At 38.0% G+C, this 19,159-nt stretch overlaps 1 protein-coding gene across 2 annotated transcripts; it reads right to left on the bottom strand.

The window, feature by feature from the left end:
- Window positions 1-6,668: 6,668 nt before the first annotated feature.
- ccndbp1 (cyclin D-type binding-protein 1) lies at window positions 6,669-18,087 on the bottom strand. 2 transcript variants are annotated; one of them, XR_014772166.1, is made up of 12 exons: window positions 17,915-18,087; window positions 16,494-16,553; window positions 16,100-16,179; window positions 15,803-15,884; window positions 14,973-15,069; window positions 14,654-14,727; window positions 11,390-11,466; window positions 10,973-11,232; window positions 9,919-9,979; window positions 8,247-8,293; window positions 6,736-6,991; window positions 6,669-6,699 (listed from the first exon to the last, which is right to left on the bottom strand). XR_014772166.1 is itself a non-coding variant. In XM_084740689.1 (11 exons), exons 1-11 carry the CDS (start codon window positions 18,000-18,002, stop codon window positions 6,883-6,885), a joined length of 1,035 nt encoding a protein of 344 aa, XP_084596815.1. In that variant the 5' UTR covers window positions 18,003-18,087; the 3' UTR covers window positions 6,708-6,882. The 2 variants fall into 2 exon arrangements, 1 of the variants encoding a protein (XP_084596815.1); XM_084740689.1 differs by lacking the exon at window positions 6,669-6,699 and having other exon boundaries at window positions 6,708-6,991.
- Window positions 18,088-19,159: the final 1,072 nt, after the last annotated feature.

Raw genomic sequence — 19,159 nt, 5'->3', positions numbered from 1 at the left:
CTCAAATTAACATGCAACACGTCTTGCAACCTGGCTTGTTTAACCGTTTCCTGGGAGTTCACGTGCTGCGAAGATTCGTCACACCATGAACTGTTTCTAGTTTGTTACAGATGTCCATTATATAGTATTATGAATGTGTTTTCACCTGTTTTTTGTATGCTACCTGGAGTACTCCGACGTGCTGTGGCATGTAAACATCTAATCTAACTTGGAAAATCTAGTTTCTCATATTGTGCACCTGCAACGTGGAACAACATGCAGAACCATTTAAAGTTTTCATCTTTTTTATCCATAGGGCAATTTAAATCCTTAACTGTTTCACATTTTACCTCTAGGTCTTCCTGTTTTACCTGATTAATGTGTTTTACATTTTAACTATTTTATTCATTATTGATGCTTTAATTCATTAATATTTTTATTTTTTAAACATTTTTAATTGCAGTTGTATTGTGTGTTTTTTTAATTCTGGTTGCCACTGTTACATAAGTTTCTCTTTGGCTTTCTATGTCTATGTGCTTTTATTTTCTATGGTTTTACTCGGCTACATTGTAAATGAGGTCTCTACCTCAATGTATTCCCGAGTATAAATAAAGGTTGAATGAATGAATGAATGAATAATACAGGTTTCTGATCTTTATACAATGTGTGCAGGAGCCTCCTTCACTCAACTTATATTAGGATGAAGATGAATGAGGCAAATCAAGCAAAGTAGTTAAAGGGACAGTTCATCCTTCTTCTTCATCCTTCTCCTACCTTCTAGACACGACTAAAAAAGGTGCGCAGCTCAAAAAATAGAAAATCATGTCGTGGTGTTGATGTTTTTTAATGTGGTGGGCCGCCATAAATAAAACACTACTCACTGAACCATAGAGTCACTGAAACACTGATCACTGACCTGCTGTGATGGAAAAATACTCAGATTCTTTACTTAAGTAAAAGCACTAATACCACAATGTAAAAATACCTAATTGCAATTTAAAAATCTTGCATGTTATTGTTTCCATTTTTGAAAATCAACATTTTTATTGCTGTTGTTGTACTTTAATGGTATTCTTATTGGTATTTTTTGATTACTAAACACAGACCTGCAAACTCATAAGAGGAGAAAAAGGTGGCATGTTGGTAAACCGGTCTCCTGTCCCCTGAGGGTCTGGAAGCGTAAAAACAGTAAAAGTAAATCTACAGTAAAAGTAAAGTTACTGAGTATTTTTACTTTAGCAGACCCTTTCATGACCAGATAAAAACACTTTGTAATGACTTTAACTGGACTTGTTCATCCTGAACTGATGAGGAAACTCACAGTAATGGCAGGGAGTGGCTGAGATGACAAAACAACAAAACAAAAGGAGGACAAATAAAACATTAAAATACAAAAAACCCTACGGCTTTCTGTCTGTCAGTCAGTCAGTCAGTCAGTCAGTCGCCACATCAACAATTACCTCCAACCAATTACTTTATTTTTAAACTGTAAAATATCCTTCCATATCTTTGGGTTCTAGTAAGAGAGACATTAAGTCACCATGTCCCGTTTGTCTCTGTGTTTGTCGCAATTGTCCAGTCTGGATATTGGATGCAGCACGGATGTTAGATGTGTGTAAATGTTTTTTGTTGCAACAGCTGATGGGAATCTAAACAGACAAAGCCTTGAACACAATAGCAACCGAGCTGACATGTTTTAGCAAGTCAACAAATTGGGCAACGACATGCACATGTACATTTCCTTTAGAAGAAGTGACCTTTTCTTGACGGTGATTATGACCAAATGAGATACGTAAAATACCTTTAACTTAACAGCTAGCAGGAAGTGTAATAATAGCAACATTTAAAAATGGATAAATAACATATTTTGCTTCATATAAAATGGCATTTTGTGTGGTTAGATCACCGTGAGCTTGAACTTTGCGATCACTTATTACTCAACAAGAGCAGCTGATGCTGTGATGTGATGTAATCTTATTCAGCAGTTGGTGTGAAACTGTCGTCATCTCATTTTAAACAGACAGTTTCTAGCATTGAATATATGCACAGGTGTGTGTGTGTGTGTGTGTGGGATGATGGTATGGGCGGGGATTTTTATGACTTCCAAAAACATGGTGTGACTCAGGAGGTTTTGCAAGTGAGAAATTTCAGGAGTTGCTGACTAGTTGGCATCAATATCTGTTTGACAGTTTTTTACATTCTAGGACTTTAAAAGTAAAATATTACATTGTGCAAACAGAGCAATATCAACTGCACTTTGTGACATGAAGACTAGATTTAATTTACATTTGCTGTTCTGTAAAAACATGATCTAGGTCAACAGGTTCATTCATTTTAATGACCCTGCCAGGCATAAGATGGGGGGGACGTCCATGCGTGCAGACAGTAGATCTTGTCGGAGTTAATCCTGAATACAACTGAACTGATCAGCCAAATTGTTTATGTGCACATTCATGACTGTATGCTGAAAGACCTTTTTTATGAATAGGTTTTTATGGTAACACTTTTGAGAGAATTTCCTAATGAACAGATTAAATTCTGGTGGTCAAAGGTCGAAGGCCGAGGTCGCCGTTCCCTCATGTCCGTCCCATTCCTGCGAACGTGATATCTCAAGAACGCTTTGAGGAAATTTCTTCAAACTTGACACAAACGTTCACTTAGACTCGAGGCTGAACTGATTAGATTTTGGTAGTCCAAAGTCAAAGGTCGACGGTAACGGTGACCTCCCGAAATGCACCAGTTATGACAAAATTACACACAAATATCTAACAGGATAGAATGATGAGGCGGTGACATCACTGTGACATCATAATGTTCAACTCTCAATCTGTCCTCTGTACTCTTCTGTACAAAGAATCTGAGTGAAGACAGCATGTTTCTACCTAGAGAGAGTTTCTATTGTAAACAAAAAAAAAAAAAAATTAATACCTTTTTTGTTCAGGTCAATATAATAAGTTTCATATCAAATAAAGTCTTCACTACAGACATTATATGAGTCTGGACAGAATGTAAACTGTAACTTGACTGGTTGGTGGAGACAAACAATTGTTAGACAGTAATTCTATTTTTGACTGCTCTGTTTTATGCGACCACTGACAGCTGACTTCTCACTCTCTTTAACCAGCTTGTTTCGGCTCAGGACAACGTATGTGGAGCTCATGTTAATGTTGGTAGAACAAATCTCAGCTGGCGGTTCTGGTGGCATTGCAGTAGGTGCTTCACCATGTGTTTCCTGGTGGGGAACTCTACTGAGGGCACTCTTCTAGTTGGGAATGTGAACATTTTTGGAAAATTCAGTCCAGTTAGGATGTCATAGACCATCAGTCATACTGAGGCGTCAGAATTAAATTGAGACTGTTACATAACCAGTCGAAAAGAAAACTGGTTCACCCTGAACTCAAAAGGAAATTCAGGGAATGACAGGGAGAGGCCGAGACGAGAACGAGTCACTCTGGACACAGTTTGGACAAATAAAACATTATGGTGACACAATAATTGCAAAATGTGCTCCATTTCTTCCTGGAAGAGTTTCTATCTACATGGGCTGAACCAAAGGACAAAGAGAGGCATGATTTTCTCCACAGTCCAGCCAAAATTTAGAAGATCCTCTCCAAATATGAACAGTTCAGCATGAGCACTCAGTTTTCCTCCCAATTCTTCTTTACTGTTATTATTTATAATAATGCATTTAAAATAGATGCATTAATGTTTTAAGGTACTACAACCATAATTGCACATCAAAAAACTAATTACTTCTGGTTAATAATGAATTTCTAATAAAAACTTAACTCAGATTAGCTGGAGGGGGGCTCCTCTGACATAATTCAATTGTTGTTGTTAAAAAAAAAAAAATCCAATAAACAAATTTAAGAGAAAAGAAATTAGGCTTGTTGTTGTGCAGCCGGACCACAAGGAGGCAATAATGCGGTAAAAAGGTTGGCAGATTGCTGGCAACTATAAAGACACTTATTTTTCATAAGCAGACTGTTTCAACACTGTGGGAATTCCAGGACAATGAGTCTGTTCACTGTCAACAGACAGAGGATCACTGGATATCTCTCAGTTTGAAGTGAGGCAGGACAAAGACACACTTAATCTTTCATTTATCAAAGGTGGGTGGACAGAGAAGTCCTGGCTCTTTATCAACAACACACCCTTTAAAGAACAGAGGCAGCTCGCCTGACATCAATCTATTTTGGAATAAAAGTCTGACAGCTAAACATAGTGTCAATACAACATACAGTACAAGATGAATGTTTGTATGTCTGCACCGAAGTTTCTAAACCACGACCGCTGACATCTGAAACCTGATCTGATGTTATGTGTCATCATTTTATGTGCATTTGATGTTCTTGTATGTGTTGTATTATATCTGTCTATATGGAGGCAGGCTACACTCAGTGGCCACTTCATTAGGTACACCTATACACTCTAATACAGGGGTGAGACAAAGGGGCTCCCCACAGACAAGGAAGGAAAAAGGTGCGTCCCCCTCCCCTCGGTTTACTTGCATAGTTTCATTTAATTCCTGGATGTTTCTGGGATCATGATTATGTTATTTGATCTTGTGGACACTCAATTATTCAGCCAAGCTAGTCAAACATTGCTGTTTGACATAACGTCAAGTTTCACAAAATTTATGCATTTATCTGTTTCTCACTCTGGGAAAGTTGGAATGTATCTCATTTAATTCTGTTTTATTTTATTTATATTCTATGTGTCACTCACTCCTTTTTCGACCTGTACTTCAGATCCTCTTATCTAAATACAACCTTATAAAAGTAACATTAACTTCATAATCAAAACTAACAAACTAAACTGTGTTGGCAAGGCAGGAAGTGGAGGGAAAATGAAAAGAACAAAAATGCTTCACAAACACCGCAACTGTGCCTACAAATGGGAATTATTACGAAGAGAAGTGCACATCATGGGGACAATATTTCAAGCAGCCATGTTGGAAATCCTTACTTCAAACATGTGCTGCTGCAGCATTTTGTTTTGGTTGATCAGATGACATTATTGGCTACTAAAATGCAGATGAAAGGTTTGGATATTAATCCAAATTGTTCTCAGTACTCATTATGATTTTAAAAGTCACTAAATGGATTACATGGTGTAATGCATGCTTAAGTATGAGTAAAAGTACAGATTTGAAAATCTACTCATAAAAGTACAAGCACCCTGAATGAATGCTTAATTACAGTAATTTGAGTATTTGTAATTAGTTATTTCCACCCCTGATATTTTCAGATGTGGTACAAAGTGTAAAAAGTTTGAGAAACACTTCATTACAACAACCTAAAATTACTTCAAGCAAGCCTGAAAGAAATATTTAGTGTATTTTAGTAGAGCTTTCAGTTTGAGATTTTATTTGATCACCAACAGTTCAAAACAAAATGTGAACATTTGACGGAAAAGTCAGCTGGTATAAAATGTTCATCTCCCAACAAAATTACCACTTCAACACATATACAAATATGACAATTAAATGGCAAATTTTTGATTTTGGGATGAGCTGTTGAGTGTATCTGAGCTTCTCTTTGTGGGAAATCTTCAGGCAGTGTAAACAGAGTTATACAACTACACTGTACTGTGTACACAGTTTGTCTTCAAGGACCAATTGATTGAAGACAAAATTTAAGACGATTAAAGGGATCTGCTTGTTATTTTTACTAAAACCATTTGGGAAACTATAACACAACTGTCTGTAGAACAGGTTGTGAGCCCTATTTGGCAAACAGACACGTAGATTAACTGTGTCAGACAAGGTCACTGGCATGGAAAGGTATGCAGAGTTGCATAATTGCACAGAAGAGTTCATGTAAGGATGGGAGCCCTTCCTTTTAATTTGTATATGCTGTACATACATGTTTGTAACCACAAACGCTCATCTCTTACAGACATGATGTTTTGTTGCAGTTGGGGCTTAGGTGGAGGCGAAACGATACATGACGGCAGCAAAATATGTACAGTCGCTCACTCTCCAGGACCGCGAGTGCTACTTCAAGAAGTTCTTATTAATCAGTGGGACCAGACTGGCCGACCTGTACTCGCTCACTCAATGGATGCATCATCTATCACCTAATTAGTCGATCACTGTTTCGATCACCAGGCTTTTTTTTTGTTGTTGTTGCTAATCTAACAGTCTGCATGAGTGACAGACTCCACAACGCACTCAGTAGCACGGTACACACCCATCAGGCCGGAGGAAACTGCCTGTTGAGCCAGACTGTTTTCACCTCTGACTGATTTATTTCGACCAAACCAGAGTTGGTGATTGTTATAACAGCAGAAACACTTACCAAGACAGTTTTGGTGAGTTTTATTTTGTTTCTGTCTGTCAAGTTTAAATGAAGTGTGTTTTACGGAGTTAAAAAGGCGGTTAAAGCTCATCTTAGTTCAGTTAAAGAGAGAAATGTGAATGCAGAACGTCATCTGTTGTATTATCTGTTTAATGAGAAGAACAGGTGACAGTATCTCCTTTTTTGACATTTTTTGTTTGGTACAGATTGCACACATCTCCAAGCTTTTGTTTGCCCATAGCTGTCTTTGTTTCTTTGACTGCAGTGGCAGGTTGTATGCTGTAAAACATCCATTTTGAGTCATTACTACTCCGATTCTGGCATTTAAAAAAGCAGGATGGAACTTTAGCTTGGTTATATGGTCTACTACTCAGTGTTTGCATCCAGCTGACATCAGCAGTAAAAGGGTCTATATGTACTACACACACACACACACACACACACACACACACACACACACACACACACACACACACACACACACACACACACACACACACACACACACACACACACACACAGCACTGTAGTCACTCATTCCATAGAACAGGTGGTTAAAACCTCACAGACAGACTCCCAGTTCTGCAGAAACACATGCATGCTAGCTGTCCTCTTGAATAAGGTCTTTGGCTTTTTGCAGGTTGTGATCAACGACTCCCTCTAAGAACTGAACCCAGGTCAGCTGTGATTCTCCACACACATGACTGGACCTGTACGGGAGGAAAGGAGAGGAGGGTTGTGAAAAAGATAAACGAAGACCATAAAAGTAATAGAAATTTTGTTCTATTTACTAAAACTGATTAGCAAATTTCTGATGAGTCTCAGAGAGAAAATGTAACTCCTGATGGTTCAGAGGAAGCTAACAAGCTGTCAGGATTTGTTTTTTTGTGTGATCAGATCTGCTGATAAGAATTTCAGGTTCAAAGGAACCCCACCCACACAGTTCACATCACACCTCCCCTAGCACACCCAACAAACTTCTCTGAGGACATCTGACTTTCACCACCGACTCCTCTGATTCCAGGTAATTTTACTCAGATTGGTCTAGGGCTGTTCAGACAAATTAGATTTGGTCGTCCGATAAAAATATCTGGTTAGTTCAACATTAAACTCCTGTATCAGCCTACATGAGTCTCATGCTTCAGTCTCGATTAGCCTCAGGTCTTAATGTCATTCTTTGTTATCTGTAAAAACATCAGATTTTCACACAATCAGACAAAGTTAAAGTGTTTCCTGCCAGAATCAATCACTCACACAGCTATACTGGTCTAGATCTGGTCTAGCTTGTGTAAAAACTTTAAAAAAAAAAGAGAGAACATAATGCAAATTATTTTTATTTGTTGTTGTTTGTGACCCCTTTTCTTAATTCAGTTTTAATAAGAGTAAATATTTAGCTCAGTTTGTGTTATGATGCCATTTTGAACAATAAAGTTTAGCGTTAAACTGTAAAATAACCTGCCTCAATCACATATCTTTGTCCCAAGTGTTAACCACTTTTGACAGATCATTGCAAAAAAATTGTTTATGTATATATTTTATATATCATGTTATATTTTGTTCAAAGAACATCAGCCAAAATATCAATATCAGCTTGAATACTGCTTGAAATCAGTTTCAGCATCAGCCGCAAAATATCCAGTATAGACTGGCCCTAATTCTGACAATCGGTTTGTTAAAGTTTGTGCAGAGATTCAACTGACAAAACGTGAATCAACTCGACTTGATTTGATTTTTCAGGGGCGGCTCTCCACTCATCTTTTTCTTCATCAATCCACTTTAAGTTAACTTCAGGACTGGGACAGCTTCATAATTTGTCACACTTGAACATACCATCCCTGTGGTTTTGGATGTTGTTGCCCAATATTTAGAAACTGAATGTACTGAAAACTTTTTAAAACTTTCTCTAAGTTTTTATGAATTGAAAAGGAAAAAAAACAGTAAATAAATACTGTGGGAGATTCTTACCTGATGATCTCCAGAACTTTCTTTAATAGAGCTGCCAATTTAGACACCTATAGGGGAAAAAATCATTTTAAAAATCCACATTTATACAATTATATACTTAGAAAAGTGATATGTACGACAGTGAAACAGGTCTGTTTTGAAATGGTATTGGGTGGAGGAGAGTACTTTAAGCTGCACTAAAAATAGTCATTTTACGTTTGAAAATTGTACATCAGTTTGTGTTGTAACTGACAGGCTGAGACATGAAACTAAATTATTCCCAGGTGCAGTTGGCACAATCACTTAATGTCATTTTAACAGAGACTGGAGCTGTTGTAACTGCACCCAACATTTGGCTTTCTGTTAATAACACAAGTTTGGCCAGTTGAGCCTCTGTTTGATAAGGTCACAGAGGACACAGAGAGCGGCTGAACCCAATCAACAGATATCTGGACCTGCCAACAATCTTCACTGGAACCGTTTTCTACAGAAGAGATAATCCCTATACAATAGAGAGAGAGCTGCTGTTGCATATTTTAAAAGTCGTTTTTCAACCATGACAAATCTATCTGCATGTCCAGATACTACTAGACAAGAGTGAGAAGCTGAATTGCATCTTTGCATGAACAGAACAGAGAACAATTGTCAATTTTGCTTCAACAACTTCCAAAAAAACTGCTAAGTCATCAGTGTGATAAAGTTGGCACCACATCCCCAGAAGAGCACGGAGTGGTTGGTTCTCTACAAGAAAGGAACACCACAACCGGAGGCGTTTACTTACCTTAATGACATGCTGGAAATTTAAGGTCACGCCAATTTAAGGTAACTGCCGCCTCAAGCTCTTCTTCTAACCAGCTCACTGTGGTTGCTACAATTTTTGCTTCACTGCAATAATTTCTCTTACAAACCTGATCCGCCAGATTTTTATCAAAGAGGAGTTTCAGTTAACGCTAACGCACACAAATTAGCCTGAACCGCAAAGACATGCTAAAACGATCACAGAAGAACTAAAGATTTCAGGCTGTTGCAGGAGATGTTAATCAATTTTAATCAACTAAAACAAAATGATTCTGTCTAATCTTTACATTTTTGTAAAGACACACCTTTTTGATATGATGATGATGATAATGATTCAAATACATAACTTATTTGGGCCGTTCTGTCCTTGTTCATGTTTAAATATTGCATTTTAATGATTAATAAATGAGTGAATGTTTATGTGGCTGATGGTTGGGGCTGTGTATCAGCACTCAATACCTTTGATGTAACAACTGCTAGTGGTCAAAAACTTTTAAAGGGTACCAGATTTTATGCTTCCTTGCTAAAACTATTTCCTCATCTAGGACAATACAGATCTCAACTGACATGTTACAGATGTTTGCGTAAGTATAACTCCTCTGTAAACCTGTCGCTGTACTTGCCAATACAGGCCTGAGAACAGCACGACATTTAAATGAGTTCAAACTGTTACTCGAACCTGTGACACAACAATTCTGGACTCCAAAAACATCACAATAAACAAGAACCTTTGCAGATTTGATCAAACTCAAGCAAATGAAAAAATATTTCCATGTTGCTTCATTGAGAGCTGGTCCATCCAGGAAACTTTTTTAAACTCTGAACTTCTGACTATGTTTCATTACTAATGACGGTAATGTGTGTGTTTGTATGTTCGAGTGTTTGGGCGTCTTACGTTGCTCTCTACTCCGCTGTAGTCCATAGGAGGGTAGAGACAGAGAGCCAGATCGTCAACACTGAGGAGAAAAGACAGCAAGAAGCAAAGATTTGTTTTTGTTTTGTTTGAGCTCTGTTGTGGTTCGCTTGTGGTGTGAAAGCAAACAAACGAAACACAGCAGTGAGGTGAATATGGCTTAATTTCAAAAGATAAACTACTGATAACTTCATCTGATGAACGTGAAAACTGTCCAGGAACTGTTTTTATAACTGATCTGTATAAGCTTTAGTAACCATGGCAACATGCATGCACTTCAGCACAGGTATTTTCCTTGATTAGCAGGTCAAAAGCTGTTGAGGCTACTGTGCTTGTATCTTACTCTGAGTACTTTGTCAGTTTAAGTCCATTAAAAATTGTGTCAGCAACCACACAGTAATAAGACTTGAATCATTACCCACTAGTCAAGACTTTCTGTCTCTACCTGTTTTCACTCATTGCAGTACTCATAACATGTTTCAATTTGCTTAACAGTTGATATATAATTCTTTATCAGCTCTTTGTGACACCAGACAACATAAATAAACACATCAGAAGCATCAGTGTGCTACATTAACTTCTGTCCGTCTCCGTAATTTGATTTCCCCACGTGGATCACGACGATGCAGGATGACGGTCACCAAATGAACCGGTAATGCAACGGTCCAACTGCATTCTTTAAACGATCAGGTACAACCTGTATGAATGCATAAAAACATGCCTAAAAGTCTCAGGTTGCACATCTGTAGGAACAACAACCTTCCTGGATGCTGTCTGCAGTTGTATTTTATTTGTTACCGCTGTGCAGAAGAAAAATTTGAGCTATTTTAGTGCATCGTGACGTGGCTGGACCGGTTTCTAATTTGGTTATGACACATTTACAAGCTGAAGTTTATATTCTGTTTCATGGGCAGACACCAATAAAACCAAGAACACAGTTTTAGACTTTTATACTAATGACAGTAATTTAATTGTGTAATTTAATGTTTTTCAGTCTTGACATGCTTAATGTGAAAATGAAAATATATGTTCCTACCCTGGGCTGATTTCCTTGGTGATGTCAGCCAGGTCGTCGAGCTGAGCCAGGTTCTGAGACGTCGTGACGTCACCATTGGCTTTCACGGCCGACGTCAGCTTCCTCAGGCACGCTGCTGACGCTTTCATCAGCCCCTGGCACGGACCAATCACGCGTCTGTCCTTCTCTGACCAATAAGTGTCCTGGTTACCTCGCGGCTCGTCCCCTGCCTGGTCATCATCGAGGACGTCACTGAACGGGTCATGGGCCTCCGATAAAGCCTGGGAGGGGAAGGATAATATTCAGTATATTTGCAAGAACACTTAACAGGCATCCACATAAATCAGCAGCTCCATTAAAGGTATAAGACCGCTGATGTTATATATTTTATTATCATCGACAAATCTCATGAAAAGATATGTGGGTATCTGTGTGCACCTGTTCAATTTCCTCTATGGCGTCTTTCACAACTCCAATCTGACTGGACAGAACCACCAGCACCGCTGCCTTATTATCTGTAGAACACACACACAAGTCTTCCATCAATAAATCAAGAGTAATTGAAAATATTACAAAACTTCCCACACAAATGAACAGAAATAAGCCCTTAGATTTTAACATGTCAGAAAAAAGTGCAAAATGCCTTTCACAACAGTTTAAAAAGATAACAGTCGTGATAAAAGCAACAAACCTTTACATTTGAGAAGTTAGAAAAAGCTAATGTTTGGATGTTTACTTTGTGATTGACTTAAATGATGAACTGAACGTCAACATTATCAATCTTCTGTTGATTGGGTTACAGGGCTTCAACACAGGAAATGAAGTTTCCATAACTGAAGAACAAATGTGTGATTAATTGAGGTTTTAATTAATTCACTCCATAATTTTAGAGTGACTCTGACAGAGAGGTCAACAGTATGCTACTGTTATTTAGTTGTTATTTGCTGTTAAATATGTAATATTAAATAGAAAATCTTCTGTTTCGCCTTTATGGATTTCTCAACATGTACAGTATATTTAATTACCATTGTCTTGGTCTATGGACTGGTTGCACAGCAGACACTTTGACTTGTCAGACCAGGAAAAACACAGGTGGAATTAATAACAGTAATTAAGGCTCAGTTCCATTGGGTATCCCAGAAATGGTGACAGCGAACCAGCCTGCACAATACAGTGACTTGCCGTAAGTGGAATGGGGCAGTCATTAACACACCTGTGAGTTTCCTGGTATGACTGTTGTGCAACTAGTGCAACTAGTGCACTGCCTGCTAAACTAACATGTACATTTATGTATGTGCCTATGCACTGTATTGTGTATGTATGTACACTGACCAAGGATGGGATGGTAGATAGGAAGGGGATGTCACCTAGACATCAGTACTTATTCTTTTGAATCAAAAATTCAATTGTGTAAAAAATTAATTAAATTAAAGTAAAAGCATTTCTGTGTGGTTTCGGGCATCTACCACAAACTCACGTTCATGCTTTCCTTACGTAGAATTCATAATAGCTATTTCAAAATGTAAATACAGTGAATAAGATCAAAATGCTGTGATGCTTTGTCACAGAGGACAAGGACAGAATCTTTAAAAATCTGAAATGTGTGATTTCTTGATTAATGAGTTTCGTTCTCCACGAGATTTGTTGGAGCAGACAGTTTCAAGCCATATGTACGTCGAGATGTAGATTTGTAAAAAGATCGACAGATACAAATGATACACTGAGCGTTAGTTTGAACATACTTCTGTCTGGAGTGAGGTCGGCATTCTCATTTTATAAGCTGCACAACCAGACCTCTAACTGCAGCTCTGCATATTTTGTCTCGATTTGTCCCGCAGCACAGGTGTCACGTTCCAGTTGAACCGCATTTATTTCAATGTTGTTACATATTTCGTCTTCTGAAGTTATTGTTATCATAAATTAAAATAAAGATACTGGCAATGTACACAAAACATACACAGGCATGTACAGATGGGCATAATTCTGCAGCTCAGTCCACACATACTGAATATACATACATACACACACAAATATGGCCTTTACTCATCCCCAACTTGGACTTGAGCAGAGAGTAAACTTTCTCATTCACACACAGACTCCTTAAACATGGACAGTCTGACTGCTGGTTTTCATCTCTCTGTAAAAGCAAAGAATTTCTGTCGATCTGTCTCTCACATATAAGATAAGAGATAAGAGAAAAAACTTTACTGATTCCACACCGGGGAAATTCACATATTAGAGTAACTCAAATAGTACGAATAGAGAAGGGAGTGACTGACAATAAAATGTTTATAGAATAGAGATAAAATAGAAAAATAAATATCAAAGAATTAAAAAACTATATAAAGCACTAAATCTGACAAAACTATACGCTCAAGGCTATACATACCTTTCACTTATAGACTTATGTCAACACAGTCATCTGATCTACTTCAAATTTGACAAGTGTGGCACCGGGGACCCAGTTAAGATCAGTGTGTGTCGAATGTGGTGCAATTTGGACACGCAACACGTTCGATATGAATCAATTTCGAATAAACTGGTGAATGGCTGTTCTGAAGCAGTAAGAGAGATGGGACTCATCAACGTAATGACATCATCGACAACGGCAAATTGCTATCACACACGGCTGCACCCAGCCAGCAGCACACTTCACCGGGAAAACAAGCAGCAGGTAAAACACCTCACTCACGATCGCTTAAACTGTTTTAGATAGAGTTTCGTGTTTCAGACAGAATGTGGCTCTTTGTAAGCTCTTCACATCGGACATGGCTTATCAGGGCAGGAATTTCACGGTGGCCGAGCCCGTTCAGTTTGTCCTCATACTCCACAAACAAAGCCTATTCCTCCAGCCACAGTGGCATTGCTGCTCCACCCGCACTGCCCCCAACTGATTTCGCCACTTTCCCTTCTGCCTTTTTCCTGTCAACACCGTTTTCAGACACCAGAATCTTTGTTGAGATTCTGACTGGGCAACATCGAGCGAAACACTGCGCACATAACCAGAGGTTGGTTGGATTTCAAGCCTGGTGAACCGCTGGAAAACCACCCGGCTGTTTTGTGTGATGACTCCCAGCAGAGAGAGAGAGAGAGAGAGAGAGAGAGAGAGAGAGAGAGATAGCACTCAGGTCGAACACAAGAGAGGCTGCATGTGAATGTGGACAGAGGTGTTGATATGAACTTTGTCTGCTGTTACTCAACAATTCTGTGGCTGCAGACTGAAGTCTGTTAACGGTAACAAACAGGATGATTCATGTTTTGTTTGCCTCTATGAAACACCTGTTTTTCATGCACGTCCATGCTCTGTCGGTCTCAGTGGAAACCGATTTCTGCCAGGGTGATACTAACTCAAAATAATGAGTTTAGTATCTCAACATTATGACTTAAAATCTCATCAGTTCTCCAGATAGCTGTCATCTGCAACATCATACAAGTCAGCAGGCATGTTTTGAATAGGTGGTAAAATAAAGTCCAATGAAACTCAGCTCTGGTACAAACAAACAAACAGAAGTGTGTAGTCTGACTTCAGGCAAACATCACCACCTGCAGGCTGCTGGTAAAACCACTGCTGCCACTGATACAGTGCTACAGTAACACATCTGCTACTAACTTAAAGGAGCAAGGTGTTAGTTTGGAGTGGAACAACAACAAATTGTATCTGACTGCAGTAATGAATCCACTAATCCTGCCAAGTCTACTGACCTTGTGGCAACCGGGCAAAGTGGTCACAGGCCAACCACACACCTCCTGTTGATGTCAACTGTTCCTGCGTCAGACTAGAGACAAGTAGAGGAAGAGAGGTGGAGAAAGTTAGATTAAAGAAAAACAGAGCAGAAGATGGGACAGGAGCATAAATGGAACATTCTGTACAGGATACTTATTTTTCTTTAAAAATGCAAAACTCCTGACCAAAAAGAACAAATCTGTCTTAAAGTTTACTGTAGGTTCTACATGAACTACAGCTGCTTCCTTTGTGTTCAGTTCGTATTTTGTGTACTTCTATGTTTGTGTGTGCATGTACCTCTGTAGCGGTGAGCTCAGTATGACCTCCAGCAGCTGTGCGACTCCCTCCAGAACATCGACTGTGGCGTCTCTGACCTGTCTGCGCAGACTGACGCCTGAGACACAGAGAAGAGAAAAGACAGGAAGTTTAAGTCACAGATAGAATGTATATGCCCAGTTTATACCTACTGACAAAATCTCACTCAGCAGATACAGAAAGGTTTGGTCGGAGGTCTATTCTGAGTTTCACTGAGATTCACTGTGACAGACTACATGTACAGCTGCAGGATTGCTTATTAGTATGCACAGAAAAAAACTGCTATTTTATTATAATACTGTTATTAATACTGAGCTATCAAACCACATTTCATTGCATGAAATCAGACGAAATGAAACACATACACATGCACACACTACATAAATGAGAACAGAGGAAAAACGAGATGACACATTTACAACACTTCAGTGATGTCTCAATATTAGCACGGCGGTTATGTACGTCTCCTTTGGACTTACACAGTGCTGTGTTAGCCTAATAAAACAAATACCACCATCTGCTGGATGAATGCAAGCAGCACAAGATACAAATCTGCACTCAAGTAATATAATGGAAACTTACATTTAAAACATCTTTCCACTAATTAAATGAAAAAATATATATTTTAGATATATGTTGTATTGAAAAATATAAGATATAAATCTATACTTTACTAAATATAATGTATAATATAATTAAGTAAAAAAAAAAAAGCAGAACTGGTGAAAACGTTGTTCTTCTGAACTGACTACGTCACTAAAGCAGAGCTAACCAGCTGGTTCCTGGACTGTTTTGGGAGAGTCTGGTGTTACCTTGGCTCTTAGGTAGCCAGTAATACACTGTAGACAGAGTCAGGACACTCTTCATGATGGACTCTGCTAACTTTTCTCCATCCTGCAGGGAGGGAGGGGAAAACACATGTTATAAAAATATAATAGTATGTTTATGTGACAATGGGTCTTTTTATGGCAGCCATATTAAACCAATAAGTGTCCTGAACTTGATCACACTTAAAAGAGATTTCAACATGTTGCTTTTATCAAGGTGTCTTGTTGTGGATCCTAACTAATACAATAAAAGGTCAGCAAAGATTCTTATAATAATCTGACCTGTTGTGATGGCAGAGGGGGTTTGGAGAAGGCCAGGCTGAGTTTAGTGGCTTCCTGGGACACTGCCTTAACCGCCTGGTCTGAGGACAGAACAGAAAAGAAATATTAAAAAGTCCAGCTAAATGGCTTTGAGATGGTAATTTAATTCCATGGTGGACTGATGTGTTTCTGGATGGAACAGGATGACGATGAGGTGGTACTGATCTTTAAATTAATGTTGATGATAAAATATGTCACAAAATCCTGAGTTGTTGGAAATTGCATCCTATCTAAATAAATAATGAGATGCCACAGAAAATAGTGTGTTGTGTTTGATATTTAAAAAAAAGTGACAACCTGTTTGACATACAACATAAATCCAGCATGAGGATGTCCACAATAAATTATACTCAACTGAGAGTGTCCCAGAAGTTGGAGAGGTTGAACGCTCCATCTGACTCATTGGACTCTCCATCTGTAGTGGAAAAATGAACATTCGTTTAGCCAAATCTTCCCTCTGTCATGTAAAATGTATGTGTAATATCTAAAATGTATGAAAATGAAGACAGATTTACAGTTCAAATAATCAGTTATCTATTCGACAAATAAATAAATCTGCAACAATTATGTTAAATAACTAAAATCTTCCGTTCCTTAACAAAGTAAAAATGCCACCCCCAAATGCCAACCAATCTCTGGTTCCAGCTTCTCTGATGTGAGGATTTGCTGTTTTTCTCCATTTTAAATCATTTGTAAACTGCATATATTTGGGGCTCAGAACTGAGAAATTACCTGCATTTGACATCTTACAGATACAACAATTAGAAAAACAAACAAACAAACAAACAAACAACACCTGACACATTATTCTTAAATTAAATAATCTTTAAAATAAATAATCCTCCTTGCTTCCAATTTTTATATGAAAAAAAGAAGAAAAATGAACCCAAACAAAATGAAAATAGATTAATACACAGTATAAGAAAATCCTTGGCATAGTCTATAAATGTCACAATAAGAATTAAAAAATGTATAATAAATAATATAATCAGAAATAAATAATAAGATAGAATATAATTTAATATAAAAAATAATGTACTAAGAAAACTTAGTGGCTTATGACATAAATTGATAGAACAATAAAGAAAGAACAAATATTCTGGCAGTAGCATTTATCAGCATTACATACTCAAATTTTAAATTTACCCTCAGCTGGTTTATCGCAAAACTAGTTTATCGAGGTGCTGATTTGAGTTCATGTATGCAGGGTGTTTTCAGTGTTTCGCAGGCCTATTTCGACCAGAGGGCTGAATAAATAAGTAGCTGATGATAAAAAAAAAAACTCCTAGCAATACAGTTCAGCGTCACTTTAAACAGATATTACAGCCTCCAAAATGACCATGAATTTGAATACACACCTCTTTAAAATATTTTCTACACAAACTGAACATGAAACCTTTATAAAGCAGCTGTTATTACTACTACAGAAGTTGTTACTACACTGACAACTGAGTATTTATGAAGCTGTTTCACTTAGACTACTTCACTAGAGGGAAACTTGACAACTTGCTAACAGTTTAGCTAGTAAATAAACCTGAAGGCGACGTTGCAACATAAAACTCGTTAACGGAAAACACTAGCTCTGTAAAATTAAAAACAAAAATCATAGCGGAACACACAAAAATAACGGTTTTAACCGTTTAGCTTTAGTTAAAGATAAGGTTAGGGTTAGCACGTTTAGCTTGAGGTGAGCTAGCATGCGTACAGCTGGGTTAGAGGCTAACGTTAGCTAACCTAACTGTCAGTGGTGCGTCATGTCTGATGTGTTATATTTACCTCTGACTCGGTCTCTGATACACTGGACAGAGTTCAGTAGATTCCGTAAAGGCACAGATATATTTCCAACACTATTATCAGCGCTCATGTCACCGAAATTTTTAGACAGCTAACGCTGCGATACATGCGTGTTGTGGAACTACAGAGGAGCAAGGATGTTGACTTCGGTGGGGGGACAAATATAAGGGAGGCACCGAGGTAACACATTTAAAACGCTTTAGTGACGCCTTCTGGTCCAACCTCAGTATTGCAAGCAGAAACTGACTTCCATTAGGTTAAAAACAACAAAACAAAATAAAACTGAATTTGCTTTTTTCAGACTGAACATGGACGTTCTTTTTCTCAGTCATGTTCTTTTTTTTTTTTTTTTCAATAAAACTTTATTTGCCATTTGCAAGATTTACAAAATTACATTCTTTCACAAAGGTGAGTCAATGCAATTTCAGATATTTAACAAATAAAAACAAAGAAATAAGCCATAAAAACATAACAATATAACTTGCCAGGGGATTCTCAGTCATGTTCTCTGTGGTGAGTTCTGCTCTTTATTACATCAGATAGAATCTTAGAACATTCCATTTCATTCTCCAAACACACTGAATTCAACCCTTTAAGGCAGTCAGTCAGGACAAAAAAGTGGACAGTAACAGTAAGTACATTTCCTTTAATTACTTTAAGATAAGTTTGAGATGCTCAGTTGAATCTTGCAAGCTTTTAAAGTTTAAAGTTAAATTCAGAACCTGGGTCACTGTCCTGGTAAACCTGAATTAGTAACTAAAGTTGTAGCTCCTTTAGCAGTAGCAGTAGTTGTAACAACAGCAACAATAGCTTTCTTAACAGTAAGTGGTCATATTTGGTAAGAAATAGAGAAGCTGCATGATCAGTCTTGCAAAATAAGTAGAAAATAATTGTACAGTACACCCAAAGACCATTAGGGGGCACTGTGCACCTGTAGTTTCTTCATCATGTTGCCTGTATTTCAATAGATACTGATGTAGACCTCCACCTGGGGCTCAAGATGTAGTTAAAGTCATCAAAGTCATCAGCTGGATGCGGAGATGTACAGAGAGATGAGTGAGTTAAGTCAACAGAAAAAGTGAGTGAAAGTAGAAGAGAGAAGGATGTAAAGACACAGTCTGGTCACTCTGACAGCTCTTATATGTATCTTGTTCAGTGTTTTCAGTTCTGCACTGTTTTCAGACTTTTCTATATATGAATGATGAACCAGCAGTTCAGTAGAGAGGT

The sequence above is a fragment of the Lutjanus erythropterus genome, chromosome 2, assembly GCF_056507025.1.
Source record: "Lutjanus erythropterus isolate fLutEry1 chromosome 2, fLutEry1.hap2, whole genome shotgun sequence".
In the NCBI taxonomy this organism is placed as follows: domain Eukaryota; kingdom Metazoa; phylum Chordata; class Actinopteri; order Lutjaniformes; family Lutjanidae; genus Lutjanus; species Lutjanus erythropterus.
Note: the sequence above shows the minus strand (reverse complement) of the source record. Positions and strands in the feature narration are given on the sequence as shown.

Bases quoted from the DNA above. Each gene is read 5' to 3' on its own strand.
- ccndbp1 (XM_084740689.1), bottom strand. From the start codon at position 18,002: ATGAGCGCTGATAATAGTGTTGGAAATATATCTGTGCCTTTACGGAAT. The intron at 15,885-16,099 runs GTCAGATTATTA...CCCTCCCTGCAG, and splicing joins CCCCTCTGCCATCACAACAG to GATGGAGAAAAGTTAGCAGA. The intron at 6,992-8,246 runs GTAAGAATCTCC...CCTCCCGTACAG, and splicing joins AAAGTTCTGGAGATCATCAG to GTCCAGTCATGTGTGTGGAG.